General features: G+C 41.4%; 1 protein-coding gene across 3 annotated transcripts in view; it reads left to right on the plus strand.

Annotated features, from left to right (window-relative positions):
- Lsamp (limbic system associated membrane protein) overlaps positions 1-18549 on the plus strand; it is a 620698-nt gene extending 602149 nt beyond the window's left edge. For 2 of the 3 annotated variants that reach the window (XM_052740700.1, XM_052740701.1), the window contains one exon: positions 11037-18549. In XM_052740700.1, the coding sequence (XP_052596660.1) occupies positions 11037-11134 (98 nt within the window). In that variant the 3' untranslated portion in view covers positions 11135-18549. Of the gene's footprint in view, positions 1-4658; positions 4692-11036 lie in introns of all 3 variants that reach the window. The other variant, XM_052740699.1, reaches the window with a different exon arrangement.
- Positions 18550-19019: the final 470 nt, after the last annotated feature.

The following is a 19019-nucleotide window of genomic DNA, read 5'->3' on the forward strand; positions in this document are numbered from 1 at the left end:
TATCTGGTAAGGTACAAACGTTCCCGGAGATGACAAGAAAGTTCTCTAACTGAAACAAGTTTCTAGTGAAATATTTCCAAGTACTCACGTTAGGAGAAGAGATGGGGAAGAGAGAAAGGATAGATGAGGAGGGGGGAAGAAAGAATACAGAGGAAGAGAGGAAGAGAGAGACCCCAGGGTGAAAGGCCAGAGGTAAAATGAAGAATATGCTTTCTGACCTGTCACCTACGTTTCTTATTTTGAAAGGCGTCAGTTCATGGGCCATGAAGATTTTTTTTAAGATAAAGCTTACTGCAGAACATTTTCTACCTTCCAGAATATTAGAGTAAACCATCGGACCTCTTGATAAGGCTCCTAAAGTGACTAAACTCCCAGTGATGCTCTTGCTTAGGGTTGGAGACATTGTGGTTCTGACGCTACACTTTCTCCTGGCTATGTCCTTAGCTGGGCTGGCCCCTGAGGTCTTAAGTGAGTCATTTACTAGCACATTGGTGCGCGGGGGTGAGAGATGTTTAGCAAACGCGTCCGCATACTGAACTTGGTGCTTGAGAAATAGCAGCTTGAGGACATGGTAAACAAGAGGGCAACATTTGTCCACGCCCAGAGGGAGGCTCTTCGCTGTTTTTGATGGTGCGATTTTTTTTCTGATACAGCTGCTAATAAAGAGTCTGAAAGTCAAAAGTCAAAGACAGATGAGCACAATCGCCACAAACAAAATTTTCCAAGCACTCGTCTTTCTTGGGGTTAAGTTCTTTTCCTTCTGCCACCTCCTTAGGAGTTAAGAAGTCAGCATTTGACAACCTGTTTTTAGGAATAAAGAAGTCAGCATTTAACAACTCGTTCTCAGTACTAGACTCCCCCCCCCCCACCCCGAGTTTTGTCCGTTGCCTTACTCAGATGTCTCTGTTTAGACTTCTAACCTGAACCTCTATGCTCGCTTGTTTAGCATATTTTTAAAAGCAAGATCAATATGTAGGGAGAAATTTCACGAAAGACGTAAAGGTTCAGAGGAGATGGGTACATTCTCACGAGTATGTGTTCAGAGACTCCTTCCAGGTACCGTATCCCTTGCAATGCGGCTTTGGCCAAGAACACAAGAGCACATTTCACTGGAGGAGAGGATGTTTTCCAGGCATTGCGGACCAGTTTAAAAGCTTGTCTGTAATGATAGGGACACCTCTTCTAAAGAGTTAACATTTCACAGGAGCTCCAACAGTAGGGAAGCGACATGTTATTTCTCTCCCTGTTGCCACCTGGTGGACAGAAATGATGCCTTTCGGCCGCACCTCGGAACATGTCCTGGTGTGACCACAAGATGGCAGCACATAACCGAGTTTTCAAGCAAGCTCAAAACCATCCAGTGTTCTTCCTCAGAAAGAGACTAATCTGTTCCCGAAGAGAATGAGAAGGAAATAGTTCACAAAAATCACAAGTCCACTCCATTTTCATAGAGAAAAATTAGAAGTTAGTTTAAAGACCTTTACTCTCTCACAAAGAAATCAGCGTGTTGCCCGAAGAGGAAGGACTATTTAAAATGTAACTGGACATTTAGTTGGTCTTTTAAAAACACTTCAAGCACTATTGTATACACACTCAAGTATTTTTACATAGCTGCTTCATAGAGTAAAGTATTTGGTAGTGTTTCAATATATTTCTTGAAACTCTTTGTCTTTAATTGAAGAATAGGGGGGAATTGTTGCCCCAACATATTCATTCAAAACAACATAGCTTCTCACCCAAGCCTGTTTCAGTGACTGGTTCCTGTGAGCATATTGCCAGTTGCATCCTAAAGAATATGTTGCCTAATTAGCACCCTTCCTATCTGTTTTTCATATGCTAGAGTCCACTAATGTTTTACTCGTCATATTGTTAACATACACATTTCCATGGCTTTTTGATCAGGATAGCTTTCTTTCACTACAAAATTGCATTGATAATCCTCTAGAGAAGGATTTCACGACAAAATGGTGACAACAAACACTTATTCAATTGTGTGCTGGGCATCAAAAGTGATGATCTAATCCAGGGAACAGATTTGCGAGTGCCAGGTTCATTGAACTCATGTTCAAAAGCTAAAACTGGGGCATTGAAAGGTTAAGATACATTTCCTAGTTCAAGCAGAGACATAAAGCCTGTAGACCAGATTTTAAAAGGAAAAGAAAAGGAAACCCCACAATTCTTCCTTTGAAGATGGTCCCCTCAGGGGTCTAGAACTTGTTGGGTGACTGTCATCAGCTCCTAGGAAGAAAGGTAGTCCATGCTTCTAGATGAACATACAGTATGAGGTGTTTGTTAACTGGGCTGTCTACAGGTAGGGTTCTTCACATATAAAAGGGTCTGGGAAGCACTGGTGTCTCACAAGTGCATTGGAAACAACACCAACCCTCACAGCACGAGAGAACATTCAGAGCGACTCCCTATGGAACTGACCAGTTCAGGGAAACCATCTTCCCTACAAACTCAGGGACAGGCTGGCTGGCATTTAGTTTTGCTAGTGATGAGCCACAGTCACTTATTTATATGTTTCAGACACTGGTGTGGGGGAGAAGTAAGGAATATTAGATAGAAAGAGAGACCTAGATGATGAGAGGAAAGACAGAAACACAGGATAGTCTCGGGAGGGCCTGGGTCAAAACCCACCAGCACAGAACGTTATTCAAAAGAGCTTTTTATAACAACACAAAGGGGCGGGGCAAAAGACCTCCCCCTTGCTAGATACAGCTAAATGGAGACCCTTCCAAACACCTGGTACCCAGGCCCGTGGCCCAATCATCCTCTCATGCAGTTCTGCTGGGTAAAGCCACTAGGAAACCTAAGTAGGCTCCAACACACTGGGATAATCATACTTTTCTTTATAACTGTGATATTGATGCCAGAAAATGTTACAGTGTTTGAGGGCTTCTCCTTGTGACTACTTTGAGTAGACAGATGAAAAGTCGGCAAGGGAGGAGATTAATATGTTGTCTTGAACCTTGGCGACTTTTCACGCCTGGTTTCGAAGAGCTTGAGCCTTGTGTGCTGAATCAGGTTCCCTGTTTTTCTGGGTCAGAAGCATTTGAAACACGTGTTTATTTGTCTCCTGTTTCAATGACTCTAGATCTTCTGTTTTGCATTCAGAGGGACTGTCATGTGCTGGACTATAGTAGCAAATAGTAAGAGACACAGCCCCAGACTTCATGATCCCAGGGAGGATGACAGGCCTTAATCGAAGCATCAGACAGACACTTTGGAAATTAAGACAGAGATGAGTGTGGAAGGAAATAAAAAGACTGGATGTCCTCAAGGAGACCAAGAAAGGCTCTTCCTCTCTGAAGGATAATGGAGACCCTGCTACAGATACCATAGTATCCCAAGGGAGGAAGTGTGGTTCCACAGAGCATAAAGGAAAGCTGGCGAGGTGATGGATGTTTATGAGACCAGACAGGAAGGGTGGCAAGGAGAGCCACAGATATCAAGCTGTGGATTGGGTCTTTACCCTGAAGGCCACAAAAAACCTGAGACTAAATTGGAAGCAGGACTATAAGATGACAGATGCTCTGTGCAGAAAGCTCTCTGTGGCTGAAGGCATCAGCCGTTTTACATGTTCTGCTAGCTCTGTTGTTACTCGGGAATGCAGGTCTGGGTCCTGATGGTCACAGAGGAAAAATAACCAAACAAATAAACTTGATCTCACGGTCAGTGTGGGCTTCCATATCTAATCCATCATTTAGTTGTCCTTGAAATAGAAAATGGATTCCTGTAGAAATTATACACATTTACTTCCAAAGGTACAGGAGTCTTTTGAATTATTTGGCAAAGACACTTAAAAACGAAATCCAGATATTTAACCAAGCTAATCTTGTTCAACCTTGACGTTTGTTAATACATGCAACAGGTGTTTTCTGGAACTTTCTACAGCTCATGCTCTGTGCTAGTGCTAGACTTACTTAATGGTTAATGAGCCATGCACTGTGGATGCCCTTGGGGGGCGGGGCACGTATGAGGAGACAAGGCATCAGCAAGTGAGTAAATGCGTGATGTCATGCTGGGAGGGGCTAAGTGCTGCTTAGACTGATGCTCAGTGAAAGATCGGGTACTAGCTTTGGGAAAGCGATGAGGCAGCATCACTTGTCTTGATGAGTTTTCAACAGCAACGGGACTGGAGTGACTGGGCGAACAGTAGAGGCATCAGGGAGACCATTTTTAGTAGAGGACACAGCAACTGTGAAGCTTGGGGTTGGAGTGGGCTTGCCTGTTAGATAAGGAGTGATTTAGATATGGGTCAATTAAGGATTCACCTTTCCATTCAAGGGGCAGAATGGCAGGGGAGGGCTGGGGGTCAGACACATTCTATGGTCACATCCGGTGCAGTCAAGACTGCATTCACACTCCATGCTGGAGTCCTTGTACTTGTCTATATGCACAGCACGTAACATGGAGTATCCATAGTTGCCATTCATTTTCTGTGACTACTAATTGCTCATTTAGTCTAAGAAAAGTCTCTTTCCACTCTCTCCTCTCACTCAGTCTCGGTCAACCATTCCTTCTGCTGCCCTGCCCCCAACCTGCCTTCCTCTCATTCTCCTTTAGTGGAGGAGACGGACAGACCACCCTCATGTTTATTCTCAGTTGATAAAGATTTTTATTTGTTTTTGTTTTGCTGAATGTTTCTTTTTTAGAAATTGGTACCACCGTGCACTTCAAGCAAAAAGGTATGGCTCCTGTTTATACGTACCTTCTAGACAGTAGTTAAGGTTCCACAGCAATGTATTGTGGTCATATGCACTTGAGTTTGATTTAGTGTTGTGATTTGTGGTAGGAAACTTCAATAACACAGTGGGCCATATTTTTCCCAAATTGTGAACTTGGTTAACAGAGAACCACCCACCTGACCCATGGCCCCTGGTAGTGAGTGCTTTTGACAGTGACTTACTTTAAATCTCTGGGATGAAGCGAGTTACTCTGCTTCCTCCTACCCACCCTCCCGTCCGTTATGTGCTTCATCCTAAGTGTCCTTGGTTAAGGACTCATTTTGTAGAATGGCCACTACCCAGTGGCAGAGCTCTCAGAGTTTTACAGTTGCTTGTTGACTGTTCAGGTAAACGCATCGCTGGCTCTGACACCCACATCGGACATAACCGCTAAGCAGCGACTGATGAGATGAAGCGTGGAAACAGTTGACATTTCCACTCTGCCTCAGTTTCCTCCACTCTTCAAAGCCTCACTTGCTGCAGCTTAGCTGGGCTGCCGGCTCCCTGCAAAAAGGCTATTTCATGGTTTCCATGTACACACAGTCCACATACTTATCTTTACAAGGACAGGGCAAGCCTGTCAAAGCTTCATTCAGTGGACCCTAAAAATGAGAGCAGCAACGACTTCTGACTTGCCCACCTTCTACATACACTAGATCAACCTCACAGTGTGTACCCCCAGACAAACGAAAAGGAAGCTGTGGTGGGGCCAGATGTCACCTCCATTCAAGTCCGCATGGTCATCAACTGCAGCATGAACCTTAAAAGTTCTTATTAATAAAATCAAACCTGAGGCCAAGTATTGGGGTGAACACTGGAAGATCAGAGAGACAGAACAAGCCACAGCTAACCTCACCTGGCCAACTTCTCAGCTCATCTTGTTTCCTCAGACTGGAAGCCTCTGTGTCCTCATATCTGAATGGTTCTCAGCTGAACTGTGTTGCTCAAAACCTAAAAGCTTAACCAGCCAAATGCTTCTAGTTTCTGGTCCTTATGCCTTATATACCTTTCTGCTTTCTACCATCACTCCCTGGGATTAAAGGCTGGCTTTCTGGGATTAAAGGCATGAGTCACCATGCCTGGCTGTTTCCAATGTGGCCTTTAACTCACAGAGATCCAGAGGGATTTCTATCTCTTCAATGCTAGGATTAAAGGTGTGAGTGCCAACATTTTCTAGCCTAAGTATCTAGTGGCTTTTCTGTTCTCTGACCCCAGATAAGTTTATTAGAGTACACATTATTTTTGGGGAACACAATACCACCACAATCAACTTGACTGTGAGTTGTCTCTTAGGAAAATAGCTTTCTGAGTCACAACAGGGGCGAGACAACCATGATCATCACCAAGAGTAAAAACCAATTCTTTGGGGATTCGTGTCTTCGAACACCCAAAAGCCAGAGAGGTTTTATGGCTGCTTAGACCGGTACCCCGCTGGTGGCCTGTCCTTGCAGGTCATCATTATCTAGCAGATAAGAGGTAGCCAAGGACATCCTCTTAAGACAGAACTCTTTGAAGCAAGAAGGCATAAAATATTAATAACTTCTTTAGCCCTTTTTCTCTTCCCAATATGATTACAATAATTTGCCTAGCAGCACACGTGAAACCTTAGGACTCTGATGTGGGTGATGACATAAGGCATAGGTGTTTTTTTTTTTATTCAAATGTCACTGTGATAAGGTATCAGTGTGAGCATAAGTGGTAACTAAGTTTTTCATAAATAGTGTGTAAAAGTGCTTGATATTGTTTTCTGGTTTTGTTTGTTTGTTTGTTTTACTTTGGTTTTTCTTTTTCTTTTTCTGATTTGGGGTCTAATGCATGCCACGCTGGCCTTAAATTCGTATGTACCAAGTTGGTCATAAGCTTCTTCCCCTGCCTCCCCTTCCCAAGTACTGGACGGCAATTGTGCACCGCCCCACCTGCTTTGAGAAGAAAGACGTGTTGCTTCTAACTGTATTATAAGACAATTTCATCTGACCAAAATCTCACTTTCTAGAGGGTAAAGACAGAGGGTAAATGCAGGAAGAGCCTGCATTTAAGGTATAGTATTCAAAACCAATATTATCTCTCCTCTCATCCACTCCAGTCCTGGGGGTTATAGGCTTCAATCCACACAGAGGAAACTGTACTAACAGTAAGTGGACAGCAGATGGCACCAGAGTCAATGTTATCGCACGTGCATTCAACATGGCTTCCCACGCCTGAAAAGTGCCTTGCCCAGCCCCGGTAGAACACACAAAACTTGTGTTTGGAGATTCTATAGATTATTGACCTCCGTTATCCAGCATTGTTTTCCTAAACTGTTTAGATTTTTGCTTTGTTTTTAGTCATTCCATCAGCCTTCAGCGATCCCAAAAAATATTTTTCTCTTTTTGTATAATGGAAACACAAACTAAACACTGACTCTGATTTCTTACTGGGTGAAATGGACAGCCAGCGATCGCTGCCAATGTGGTTAAAGATGACTTTGAATACATCCAATCACAATGGAAAAACGAAAGGAAACACCATTGGTCTGGGAATTAAAAGCATCTTCAAAATAGATGTTTGAAGAAAGGCAAAACAATGAGCTCAGACTCCTACATCGCGATGATCAGCAGCAGATAATCTTACCTCCAAAAATTCTTCAATTTAGGCTATTTAATAAACTTTTACAGTGAACTACAGGTTTTGCCCTTTTATAAACATGGTGACGACAAAGGTGCACTCTAGTATTCACACCTTGATACAGTCTCCGTTCACCTGAGTGACAACCTTGAGAATGGCGACTTATGATTTATTATTTTGCTGCAGCTGGATTTTGTCTTTTACTAGTAAACCGAAAAGCCCCAAGTCAATACAGCCTGGTGGCTCTGTGGGTAAAGTCACCTGCTGCCAAGCCCAAGGACCTGAGTTTGTCCCTGGAACTCATGTAGGCGAAGGGGAGACACGCCATGGCATGCAAACATGCACACACACACACACACACACACACACACACACACACACACACACACACACACACTAAATAAATAAAATCATTTGTTTTTTCTTTAAGCCTGATCCAATTCATAAACATCTTTGGTATGGGTTGGTATTTCATTTATTTCTGAAAGCAAAATTTCTGCGTTGTGAATACTATACTGAATATTTACCAAGTACCACACATACCATATAGAATATGGCTAAATGTCATGGTGTGATTGTTGTCTGTGGTATGAAAACCATGCAACAAGCTTTTGAATTCCTATTTTGTCTATCTATTCATAAGGCTAAGTTATGTTTTCAAACTGGTGCTTTCATTATATCTGTCAGTATATGAAAGTGGTTGCTGAGCATGGCCATCTGGCACAGGAACTGAAATTTATCATTTGCATATCAACAAATAAGCAGAATTTCATAACTATGAGCTAAAAGATAATTAATGATTTTGTGGATTATTCTTCCCTGAGCTAGACATTAACTGGAGTAGTCTCCTATGTAGTCATATGTATCTATAATTGCATACCTAAGCTGTGATAATTCCCCAACTGTTACCCATTTACAGTTTTCCTCAATTCTGTTTATTTACTCTCAAAAATCATTTATGACAAGAGTAAGCCACATAAGCACATTAAATAGCTTCATGAGAAAACTTAATAAATAATAATTGATAGAGGCAAAGATATCTCTACTAGATGTATACAATGCATTTCAGATGTGTAATAAGACTATCAGGAATACAATTAAAAGCTATTGACATGCATAGTGCAAATTCCTATTACAACACAGAATAGCACGTGAAAGTAAAACTTAATTTTGTATTATGCATTTCAAAATACCAATAATATATACATCTATCATACATGTATAGATAAGTATCTATGCAGCATATAAACTTACCTATATGTGTGTATGGATGGATAGACTGTAGATAATATGTAGTCAGGCACACAACTGCATTAACAAGAATGTTGACTTTCACATGTTTATCTAGCTTGCTAGGAGTACATATTATGGTTTTTGATAATAGAATGCTTGCTGTCTTAAATATTTCCTACCATTTGAATAAAACCAGACCAATTTTCATAGCAGTCTATAGATATTACCAGCTTCTAAGATGTCAGGAGGACAATGTAACCTGTCCTAGCACTAAAAATGAGCTTTTTTTGTTTTGTTTTGAGAATTCATTTCACACTATCCCTAGAGCACAACAGAAATCATTTTGGCATATAAGACCTTAATTTCTGCATAGTTTTTCTCTATTCTGAAAGCCTTATTGGTACATTAATATAGATGAATGTGCCAGGGAGTGAATATACCTAATATAGAGACAGCCACTACAGAGTTACAGGAGGGACACTTGCTACCAGGACAAGAGCCCTGGCAGGTTGATAGTCCCAAGCATCCAGAAAGCTCAGCAGAGGACAGAAGGAGGTCAAAGTAGACACTGCATGAAGTATCAACACACTTGGACACCAGAGGCTGGTGTACAATCACTACAGGTGCTTTGAATTTCCACCCTCATGAGATGGAACCTGAAGGTAGTCAGAGTGTCTCTTATTAATATGATATCATAGACATTCAGGAAATCACAGAATGAGTTGTTTGAATAGAGTTGATGGATATTTAACTTTTTGATTCTGTTTCCATGGCTTTATACTAGACAAAGCTCATTTTGCATAATTGAAGGGCTCAAAGTTTGCATATGCTCATATTTTCATATTAAGCAATATTCTGTGGTGCTCTAGCCAAAATATCAGACTCTCTCTCTTTCCTGTTTTTTTTTTTTTAATACTGTCTCCATCTTCTTGTAGCTTTTGTCTAGACTAACGGTTGTTTTAATCAGTCTGACTTTTACTCACCAAACGTTTGACTAAAACACTGACTGCTGGTTTTCACCGTATGGTGGTAACAAGCCCTCTAGAGTTAGACACCGAGGTTAAATATTCTGCCTCCCTCCTGGTAAGCTGTGGAAATGTGTACCGTAGATGCAATTTCTACTGGAAAACAGTTTTTTGTTATAGTAAGCACACAGTTGTGCATTTATATTTATAGTTTTATTTACAAAACTGGCATCACAATACATTGTGGTATTGTACAGCTCTTTATTGGTTGTGTTTTAATCTTATTATTGTTTGTTTTGTTTTGCTGTTCGCACAGAACATAGATTGGGAGTCTATTCTTGAATTCAGTATTTTTCCTTGTTACACGCCCTAAAATCTTATACATTTTCAATAGTTTGGTGAAAAGTCACGTACCAGAAGATATTTCCACTGTAGAGGCCCACCATCAGCTTTGCACACACAGGCGCACTCACTCACACGGCTTGCCTATGTACCCATAAAATTTCAAAGTGACCCATAATAACAGTCATGTCAGTTTCTATTTTGAGTATCATCCTCTAAGTATGTGTAGCCTTAAAACCAGAGTCTCTTCCATGAGAAAAAAAAAGTTCTTAAATTTTTTCTTTCAATGAAATATGACAACACTATGCAGAAGGAAGAAATGGGACTAGAAGTGTGTGTGATGAGCTCTAAGTCAGACCTACAAGTTCTGCCTCAGTATTACTCATACCATCCCCACACAGACCCTCGTCCATCTCCTCTCACCCAGCTGTCCGCTCAGACCCGAACTCACATCCCCCACATTCTGTTCCTATTGGCAATGGTCACACTATTGAGTGACCCAGAATGACATTCCAGGATCAGTTCCAGGTCAGGTCCGTTTTCAGTTGCCCCAGGTTTGAACCTGCTCCTGAGCCTTGCCAGTTTGGTTGGTGTTCTTGTCTTTACTTCTTTTCTTAATTTCTAAAGTGATAACTTCAGGCAGGTTGAGCTCTGCTTCTTCCTAAGACTCTAGGGTGTTTGTTTGTTGTGTTGCTAGGGTACCATCCACGCATAAATGCAACTTTGTGATAGTTGTCCCCATGTTAAAGAATAAATCACCCTGTCTCTTCCCTATGAAAAAGAAGTCAGAGACTGATGACTGATCTCATGGGAGATGATGGAGCTGCTCTGATGAGTCTCCAGGGAGAGCCTGTATTGGGTTCCTGGAGGAGCCACACCAGTGCTTGGAATCTTAATCAGTAAATGGCTTCACAGGAATCATGTGGAGAGGGTGGGTAGCAACTTCTCAAGCAGGAGCCATTTCATACTGAAAATAAACAAGACACCTTCACATACTTGTACCTCAGAGAGGACAGGACTTAAAAGATGGGAGGCCATCATGAGCGCGGACAGCTAGACATCAGTACCTGGCCACGCCTTGCCTCTGTTTTGAGCTTTATTGGGCTGTCAAGTGGAACTGGCAGAAGGTGCTTATCTTGTCTCTCTCTCTTTTGCTCTGCAGGACCCGGGTCGGTGAGAGGAATCAATGGATCCATCAGTCTGGCCGTACCACTGTGGCTGCTGGCAGCATCCCTCCTCTGCCTTCTCAGCAAATGTTAATAGAATAAAAATTTAAAAATAATTACAAAAACACACAGAAATGCGTCACACAGAAACAGAGAGAGAGAGAATGCAAAAAGGGGGGGAGACTTATTTCACAAGTTTGTGTGTTTATAAATGAAGGGGGAATATGAAAATGAAGAAAATACAACACTAAAAACACTTTTAAGATCCATCAATAAAAAAATTGAGTATAATTTAGGGTGGGAAAAATCTCTACCAGAATACGTGTCTATCTTCTAAGCAAATGACTGCTGTGTAAAAAGACTCCATCATGCTAAAGATATCCGATGTTGTACAAATGAGACTTCAAGAAGTACCAGATGGATATTAACTCCCCCCACACACACTTTATCCTTCCTTCATCCGTCTTCATCTGTGGGGAAAAAGAAGGTCTTGCCTTTGGTGTTTATACTTCCATAATCTTTTTATTCTGTTTTTCATTTGAGCTAATGTGCAGCCATTTTGGACTATCAAAGGAAACCTACGTAGAGCCTTTCTCAGGCTCTGCTGCCTCCAGCATCTCTCTAACCTTCGAGACCATCCCCTTTCCCTCCGGTGTGTTCTATCCCCCACCACCCCCATTCCAAACATTCCCTTTTCCTCTACCCCCATCTCTCTTTACCCCAGCAACCCAGAATACTAGTCACGCCGCAAATGCTAGGAAGTGCCCATCTTCATTTTCTTCTTCGCTGTGCGCGCGTGTGTGCTCAAGTCTCTCGCTCTCACGTAGGTGTACATGTGTGTGCGCGCGTGTATGTGTCTCTCTCTCTCAAGCATGCCAATGGAATGGTCCATGTGTACATAGACTCATTGTGCCGTAGATACTGTCCTGCATTGTAATTGTGAAATGCGGCTGTAACGAGTTGCTGGGGGAGATGGCTGGGGGAGGGGGGAGGCAAGGAGCAGAATCCCTCCCCCCATTCATGGCTGTCACATGACATCAGTGCGCATTCAAACCAAGCTGTGCTCCTTCTGTGGGCAGGACCCCATACCTCTCCTAGTCCCATTTTCAAAACCCAGTCAGGAGTCACTCAGAATATCACTGTAAATGAAAGTGCCTACTACCAATGGGGTGAGCAGACAGGGAACAGATCCGTGGCCTGGATGACATGACCTAGGAGAAGAAGACGGTTTATGATTTCACTCTTATTTTACAAGCCTGGGGGATTCATAAGTTTTCCAGCTTTATATAGGTTGAGTCCCATTGCAGAAATGAGCAACATGTATTGAGCAGGTCTCCAGAAACAGGAAAGTCTCTGAGTGGTAACTCCCAAGGGAAAAAGGAGCTGATGGAGATCCTATGCAGGCCTGCTTTGTCCTCTCACTAATCTTCAGATAACACTGCATTTGCCCCGTAATTCCCCTAAGCTGAGATTGTTGTCTCTTTCAGATAAAAGATTGTGAGCGAGACATGAAAAGTAGATAGATGCCCAGGTCCTTTCTATAGAGGCTGCCAAACCTCTAATGCAAAGTCCTGACCATCACAAAATAGGAATTCCAGGCTTTGTTCTCCTTTGTGGATTATCATCCTTGAGTTCTAGACTAATGCTTTATTAAGTTCCTGCTCCACTGATGAGGTGTGTGGCACCATTGCCTGTGGAGGCTCCTCAGAATCCGAAAGCCAGGCCACTAGGATGCAGATTGCATTTACCTTCTCTACCTTTAGACTTACATCTGTGAGATTCTCCTTGACACTAACAATGAAACCTGAGCTAATTGCTTAACCATAAGATCTGAGCAACTTGTGATGAATTCGGGCAGAAGTTGTGTGAGCATCCCAAAGCTCAGCACCATTACATTACCAAGAGTGTTTTCCTAGGGGAGGTCTTCCAGGGAAGGCTGCCTCTGCACGTGGGCATCTTTGGTAGGAAACCATCCACCACTTTCCCTTAGATTATAGAGGTATCCAAAGTAATTCGCCTTAGGAAAGGATGGAGGATTATTGTTGAGGCCATAAAGTGTTATCTCACTGAGCCAAATAGAGTAGCTCATCATTTTAACCTTTGAAGTGGCTGTCACATGACACAAAATGAAAGCAAAGAAGGAAGGAAGGGAAGGAGAAAGGGAGGGAAGGAGAGAGGGATGAAGAAAGAGTAAAAAGAATTTGAGCAGTATTTTAAATTTCTTCTAAGGAATTACATCATTTAGTTTATAAACCCATCACATCCTTTCTTCATGGTTTTGCATTTGTGACATGAAACAGAGGACTGACAGGACCTAGGATGGGTAAGAGGATTTATGGGAGATCAAGAGACAGAATATTAATTCTTATCCAAGAACATAGCTATTACAACATAGGGAACATGATATATTGGCAATCAAGGATTTCTCTGGCAATCTGGTCCTCTTTGCACAAGAATTGAAGGATACGTATTTCCCATGCTAAAGAGGCATCCACATCCTTAAGTAAAATCTTAGAAGCGTGCATGATAGTCTAGATAGAAGGAAGAAAGAAAGGAGTTAATTCAGCATTGTTTAGTATTAGTTTCAGAAATAGATACCTGTGACATATCACAGGCTTTAACCATATACCTGGTCTTCAGTGTCCCCATCCTATTATGAGGACGAACTCTTGGTTTTGTGGGAGGAGTCTCTCCTTTGGAAAGAATTCCTGATCGTGTCTATACCATTTGTTATGTTGGTTTTATTATAATGGACCATAGAGTAAACAGCTAAAGATAGTTTTAAAATGTGATTGTTTACCCATATCTCCAGCAGGATCTGAGATTTTTAAAAATTTCTCTTTCCTATGGAAAAACCTGGGTCTCATATACCACATAGGTTTGAGAATATTGCTAAGTCATATGGAGACCTGAGGACAATATTCTTTGAAGCAAGATTAGAATCACTGTAGGGCAAGAGGACCTGCACCAAGATGCCATACATTTAACAGAAAAAAAAATGCATCACATTGCTATAAATCTCTCCAAAGATCGCATTTGTTGGTAATGAAAAAACAAAAATGTAACAGGAAATAATAGGTAATAAGGAGTGGAATGTTTCAATTAATTGGGATCACTCATATATTTCATATGCTTTGTATAAAAAGTAAACTTACACCATTCACAAAACAAAATCTTTAGCCTCAAATTTCATTTTTAAAAAGTAGAAATGACCTTGACCCAGGGCAGGCCTCAAAGAAGGAGAACTAGCTTGAGTTCAACAATTGCAAAGTTGTCTGTTCTCTGTGCAGTTGTTGATCAAAACAACTTTGCCTAGTGGAAGGAACATTGTTCTTGCAACATGGCCTTGTCCAAAAAGAAGGACAGCTTATGGGAAATTAGATGGGTTTTCTGTTCAGAAGGACTTTCCCCGTGGCCTTTGCCTTCTCTTCCAAGTCAGACAGACATTTTGTCCCCTTACCATGGACATGTTTTTTCTTTAATTTCATAGATAACTGGGGCTATTCAAAGAGACCTTGTAACAATACTCGTGATTTTCACGTTCTTGGAGGACAGAAGCAAAAGCGTGTTTCTCCTCCAAAGATGGACTTACCTCCTCTGCCTACAGAAACTAAACTACTCAGCATGAAACTGTTTTGAGTTCTTACTGCTCAGCCCACAGTCACAGGGTCCTCTGGGGGCTGACTACGATGTGATGGCTTCTATTGGCTAGTCTCCCTAAATTTTTCATCTTGTTCTTTATAGGCTTTGGATTTTTTGTGCAAAATAATATATATGTGTATGTATTGTTTTAAATCTTATCTTTTACAAATGATATATTTACAATAATGTGTGTATTATAAGAACAATTTAGAACAATGGTTTAAACTTAAAAGGAAGAGAGGTATTGAATTTGGTTTATTTAAAAAAAAAAAAAAGAGCTGTGCTTCATTTGGAAAGACACAGATCTCCTTTTGTCCACCTTGTTATTATTTGTTTAAAAGAAATTTGCCTCTGAGACCCATGCTGTAGGATTAACTATGTCATCATGTTTTTCTTCATTCTTAACAAATTCTCAGCATGGATTTAGTCCTGGTTCCCCTGAAAACTGCCAGTTTTTATAACAATATAAGTGCAATGTTATATCTGACCTAAAGAGCTATTAAAATTCTGAAGACAAATAAACATACCATAAAAATTGTGAGATAGACCCCAAGTTAAGAAACACAAATCTAATTCAGGAAATCTCTTTCTCTCTTAAGTATTTAAAATGTTTCTCCTCCAGAGACTTAGTCTGCCCGTGATGTAAATTCCCCATTATGGTTAACATCATATCTGTAAACATCTCACTAAAGGCAAAATGAAGTTCACATTTACGTGCATACCAGTGGGAAGAAAAGTAAACTATTCTCCTTTGCATTTAGCTATGCTGTTCAAATGTCACCAACTGAACCTCAAGAAAGAATTTGGTTTTGCCCACAATGTATATCACTTTCCTCTTGGCAAGGCTGCCAGTGTTAATATTAGGTTTAGGTTTAGCATTCATGCCAGCGAAATGTTTATGGATATTGTAGAAAACTTATTTTAAAATCCTGATTTCTCGTCAGCACATTTGCATAGCGTGCTGATTAATAAATTAGGCACCAATCATGTGTAAATCAATGTAAATCACTAGTTTATATACATAATATAAACTATGTAAACTTCATTTTTCATGCAGAGCCCAAGTTCAGCTAAACCTATAAATCTTAAAGAAAAAGAAGTCAAATAATAAGAAGAAAAACCAAAGCTTTTTATAGGTCAAACGTCAAGACGAAAAACTGAAGTTCCAAACATGGAACTCAGACACTCAGACCCCTTAGATGCAGTTCCAGCCAAGTACAAATTGTTTTCCTTAGCTCCTTCTGCCTCACTGAAGATTCCTCAGCCTGACCCAACCAACCCTAGGCAAACTGGAAGATGGAGGAACCGGGTGTGAAGGACTGCTGTGCCCCAGGTCACTGATTTCTTGTCAGTTAATATATATTTTATTGTATTTTTAGTTAAATAACTCCACCAGATTCACAAATAATTACATGAACAAGTTATCACACACTACCCCCCACCTTTTTTTTTTTTTTTTTTTTTTGGTCTGCTTTACACTTAACCACACTCATAAAACATCTTTGTCATCCTAACTTGAATAAATTATGTAATGTAAGAAATATGTTATATCCTTGAGAAATATCTTGCTGAAGCTCCCTGCTTTTTTTATATTCTCTGGTAGCCCCATGTATCTACATGCCTATGGGTTATAAAGAAGGCACAGAGTCATCTGAATATGGAGTGTCACCCACAGGTTTTACCCCAGCCTTTCTGAAGTGCCTACTGATTTAACACAATGTCCTGCACACCATTCCTCTAATCAAAACAACTGAGAGAGTCATCAAAGAGATTATATGAATGTCCGACAAGACTCTTCTAGAAGGAAATTTGGGTCACGTTGAGGAGAGGCTTCCGTCCGTCCACCCAAGACAAAAGGCCTCTGCAAAGTGAAAGGTGTATTAGGAGTCAGGAAAATTGGGTTGTTGCTCTGGGTCTCGCCACACAAAAAGCCATGTGATATTGACGTTGGCAAGTTATTTCACATCCCCAAGTTTGTAATTTTCTCATTCCAAAGGTAAAGAATTTAAATGACATTCCATTAGCCTCTTCCACCTCTAAACTCTGATTCTGAATATGAATTGAAAATTCATTTAGTATTGCCACCCACATGAGGACCTAGGCAAAGCCATTTGCTGGTCTCTGGTTTCCTCTCAAAACCATCCTCCACAACATAGCATCTTCTAGAACACAGAGTCTCTGGACTGATTCAATATTTCTCTTTGGAGCAAAATTTCTTAGACTTGCAGAGGAAGGACATTTTCATATTAAAGTAAAGGTACCAAAATAGCTGAGGTGGCTTCCTTGCTCATGATATTGGGAAATGTGACTGTTGAACTGTAGCCTAATAGCCTTTCATAGGAAGGAAAATGGCCAGATTGGGCATTATGTACGTAACAAATGAGGAAGTTGCGCGTGTGAGAGGAAACATCCGCTTTCTCTCATCCTGGGCCAAATGCTTCATTATGGTAAATGTGTGTCACTGGAAATTCTTGGCTGGTCCCAAGCAAGTTCAAAAAGCTGTTCTGTGAGAAACAGGCAAGGGAAGGGGTTTCTTACAGAAGTTTCCTGAAACTTGACTAATAGGCTGTGGAATCAAGCAAGTGGATAGAGAGGCCTCACTTTTTAACAGTTCAGACTGGTACAGTTTTACAGCAGATAGGTGGGAAATAGGACACAAAAGCCTACGAGGAGGCACGGTTGGAGGGAGTGAGAGTTGCAGAAGCTAAAACCCAATGTGAAAGTTAAGTTTCCAGAAAGGGAGGTCAAGCAAGAACAGTTGTTTGGGACAGTATACGAGGGGTTGTTCTGTTGGGCCACGTACTGGGCAGACTCAACCCAGGTCCACTTGTTCGTCCCACTCTCTCTTCAACATTCAGCCTAGCACCTGTCCAGTCACCTTTTCATGAATCTCCCCAAAGAGCACAAGGAATAGGGGTCTCCTGGACACTGAAGAGCAGAGTTTATTCATCACTTCCAGCATTAGTGTCACTTTAGATGAGGAGGTTCAGTGGGCTTACTGTACTCAGGACACTCTGTAAGTGGGAGAGAGACCCACCCACCGAACACCTCCCCAGGTCCATCCTTGTTTCCAAGGCACAGCTTTTTGGATGGTGCTCATGAGTCCACCCTACAGCTACCTTCTTCTCGATACAAACCCTTCCCCGTGTAAATCCAGGCACAGTAAATATCTGCTTCTTGCAAATGAAGAAAACCCCACGGAGCTAGCTTCCTGGCCTGCCGCCGCTGCCCCCGCCATCCGTCGGGAGCCTCTTGGAACCAACCCACTTACCTTTGCTCTTCACCAGAGAATGAACATGGCTCATCCTGGTGAACTTTGGCCAAGTTCTGCTCCCTAAGTATTTGCTGGGACAGGGGAGGCTGGAGGGAGGAAATAACAAGGGGAGGGATGGAGACCTGCATCTTCTCCCCAGCCTCGCTTCACCCCTCCTTTTCCATTGCTCTCCTGAAGGTTGTATAAATCCTGTTCTTGGTTAGAAGTCTCCTCATTAACAGTGTTATATACATATAAATATATATATAAAATATATTCCTTTTTCCAGCCCTGTAGACATGAACTGATCTTCCCTTGATGATACAAACACATGGCCATTTTTTGTTTGTTTGTTTTGGTTCGGTTGTTTTCTTGCTCAAGTTATTTTGTTTTTGTTTATTGGGTGGATATTTTTTTTCCCTGAATACTAGCTCTGTGAAGGAAAGTAAAAAGCGCAATGTGTGTAAAAAAAAAAAATTAAAATTAAAAAAAGCCTTTTTTTTTTCCTTTTTAAATGTATTTAAATTCTGGTTCTTTCTTCTGTTACTTTACACGTATGAATGCTCTGCTCTTCTGTGATCTTAAAACAAAATGAAATAAACGTGAAAAGGAGATGTGTCTTGGTTGACGTGAGTCCAAGTGATCTTGGGGTTGGCGGCCCTGTTTCTGGAAGGTTTTAGTGACTAGCTCAGGAAATGAAGCCAATGATAGCAAACATCAAGCAGGGGGAGGCAGACAAAAATACTGGAAAATTGCTGCAAGGCTTTCGGACAGCACTTCCTCTGCAGAATGTGCTATTTACCATAATTGTCTTCCCCTAAGAAAAAGCAAAGAGCCTCCCTGAGACTTTGTTTTCCTCTGTCTTCGTTTAGGGCTAATAAGAAAAATATGAGCAAATTAACCAGTGGGACGCTGCAGAGGAAGGAGGCACTGAGCAGCTCCTGAGTGAGAACTTGAATGGTCTTTGGGGTGAGACACCTAGAGGACCTCATGTCCTTTCCTTAATGTCTCCATTTCTGGAGTTGTTCTTACGGGGTAGCTTGAATGAGACCCTAAGTTTCCTCTCAAAGCTGCCTATTCTTTC

This window comes from Peromyscus californicus, unplaced genomic scaffold (assembly GCF_007827085.1).
Source record: "Peromyscus californicus insignis strain IS unplaced genomic scaffold, ASM782708v3 Scaffold_16__1_contigs__length_79575227, whole genome shotgun sequence".
Lineage (NCBI taxonomy): Eukaryota > Metazoa > Chordata > Mammalia > Rodentia > Cricetidae > Peromyscus > Peromyscus californicus.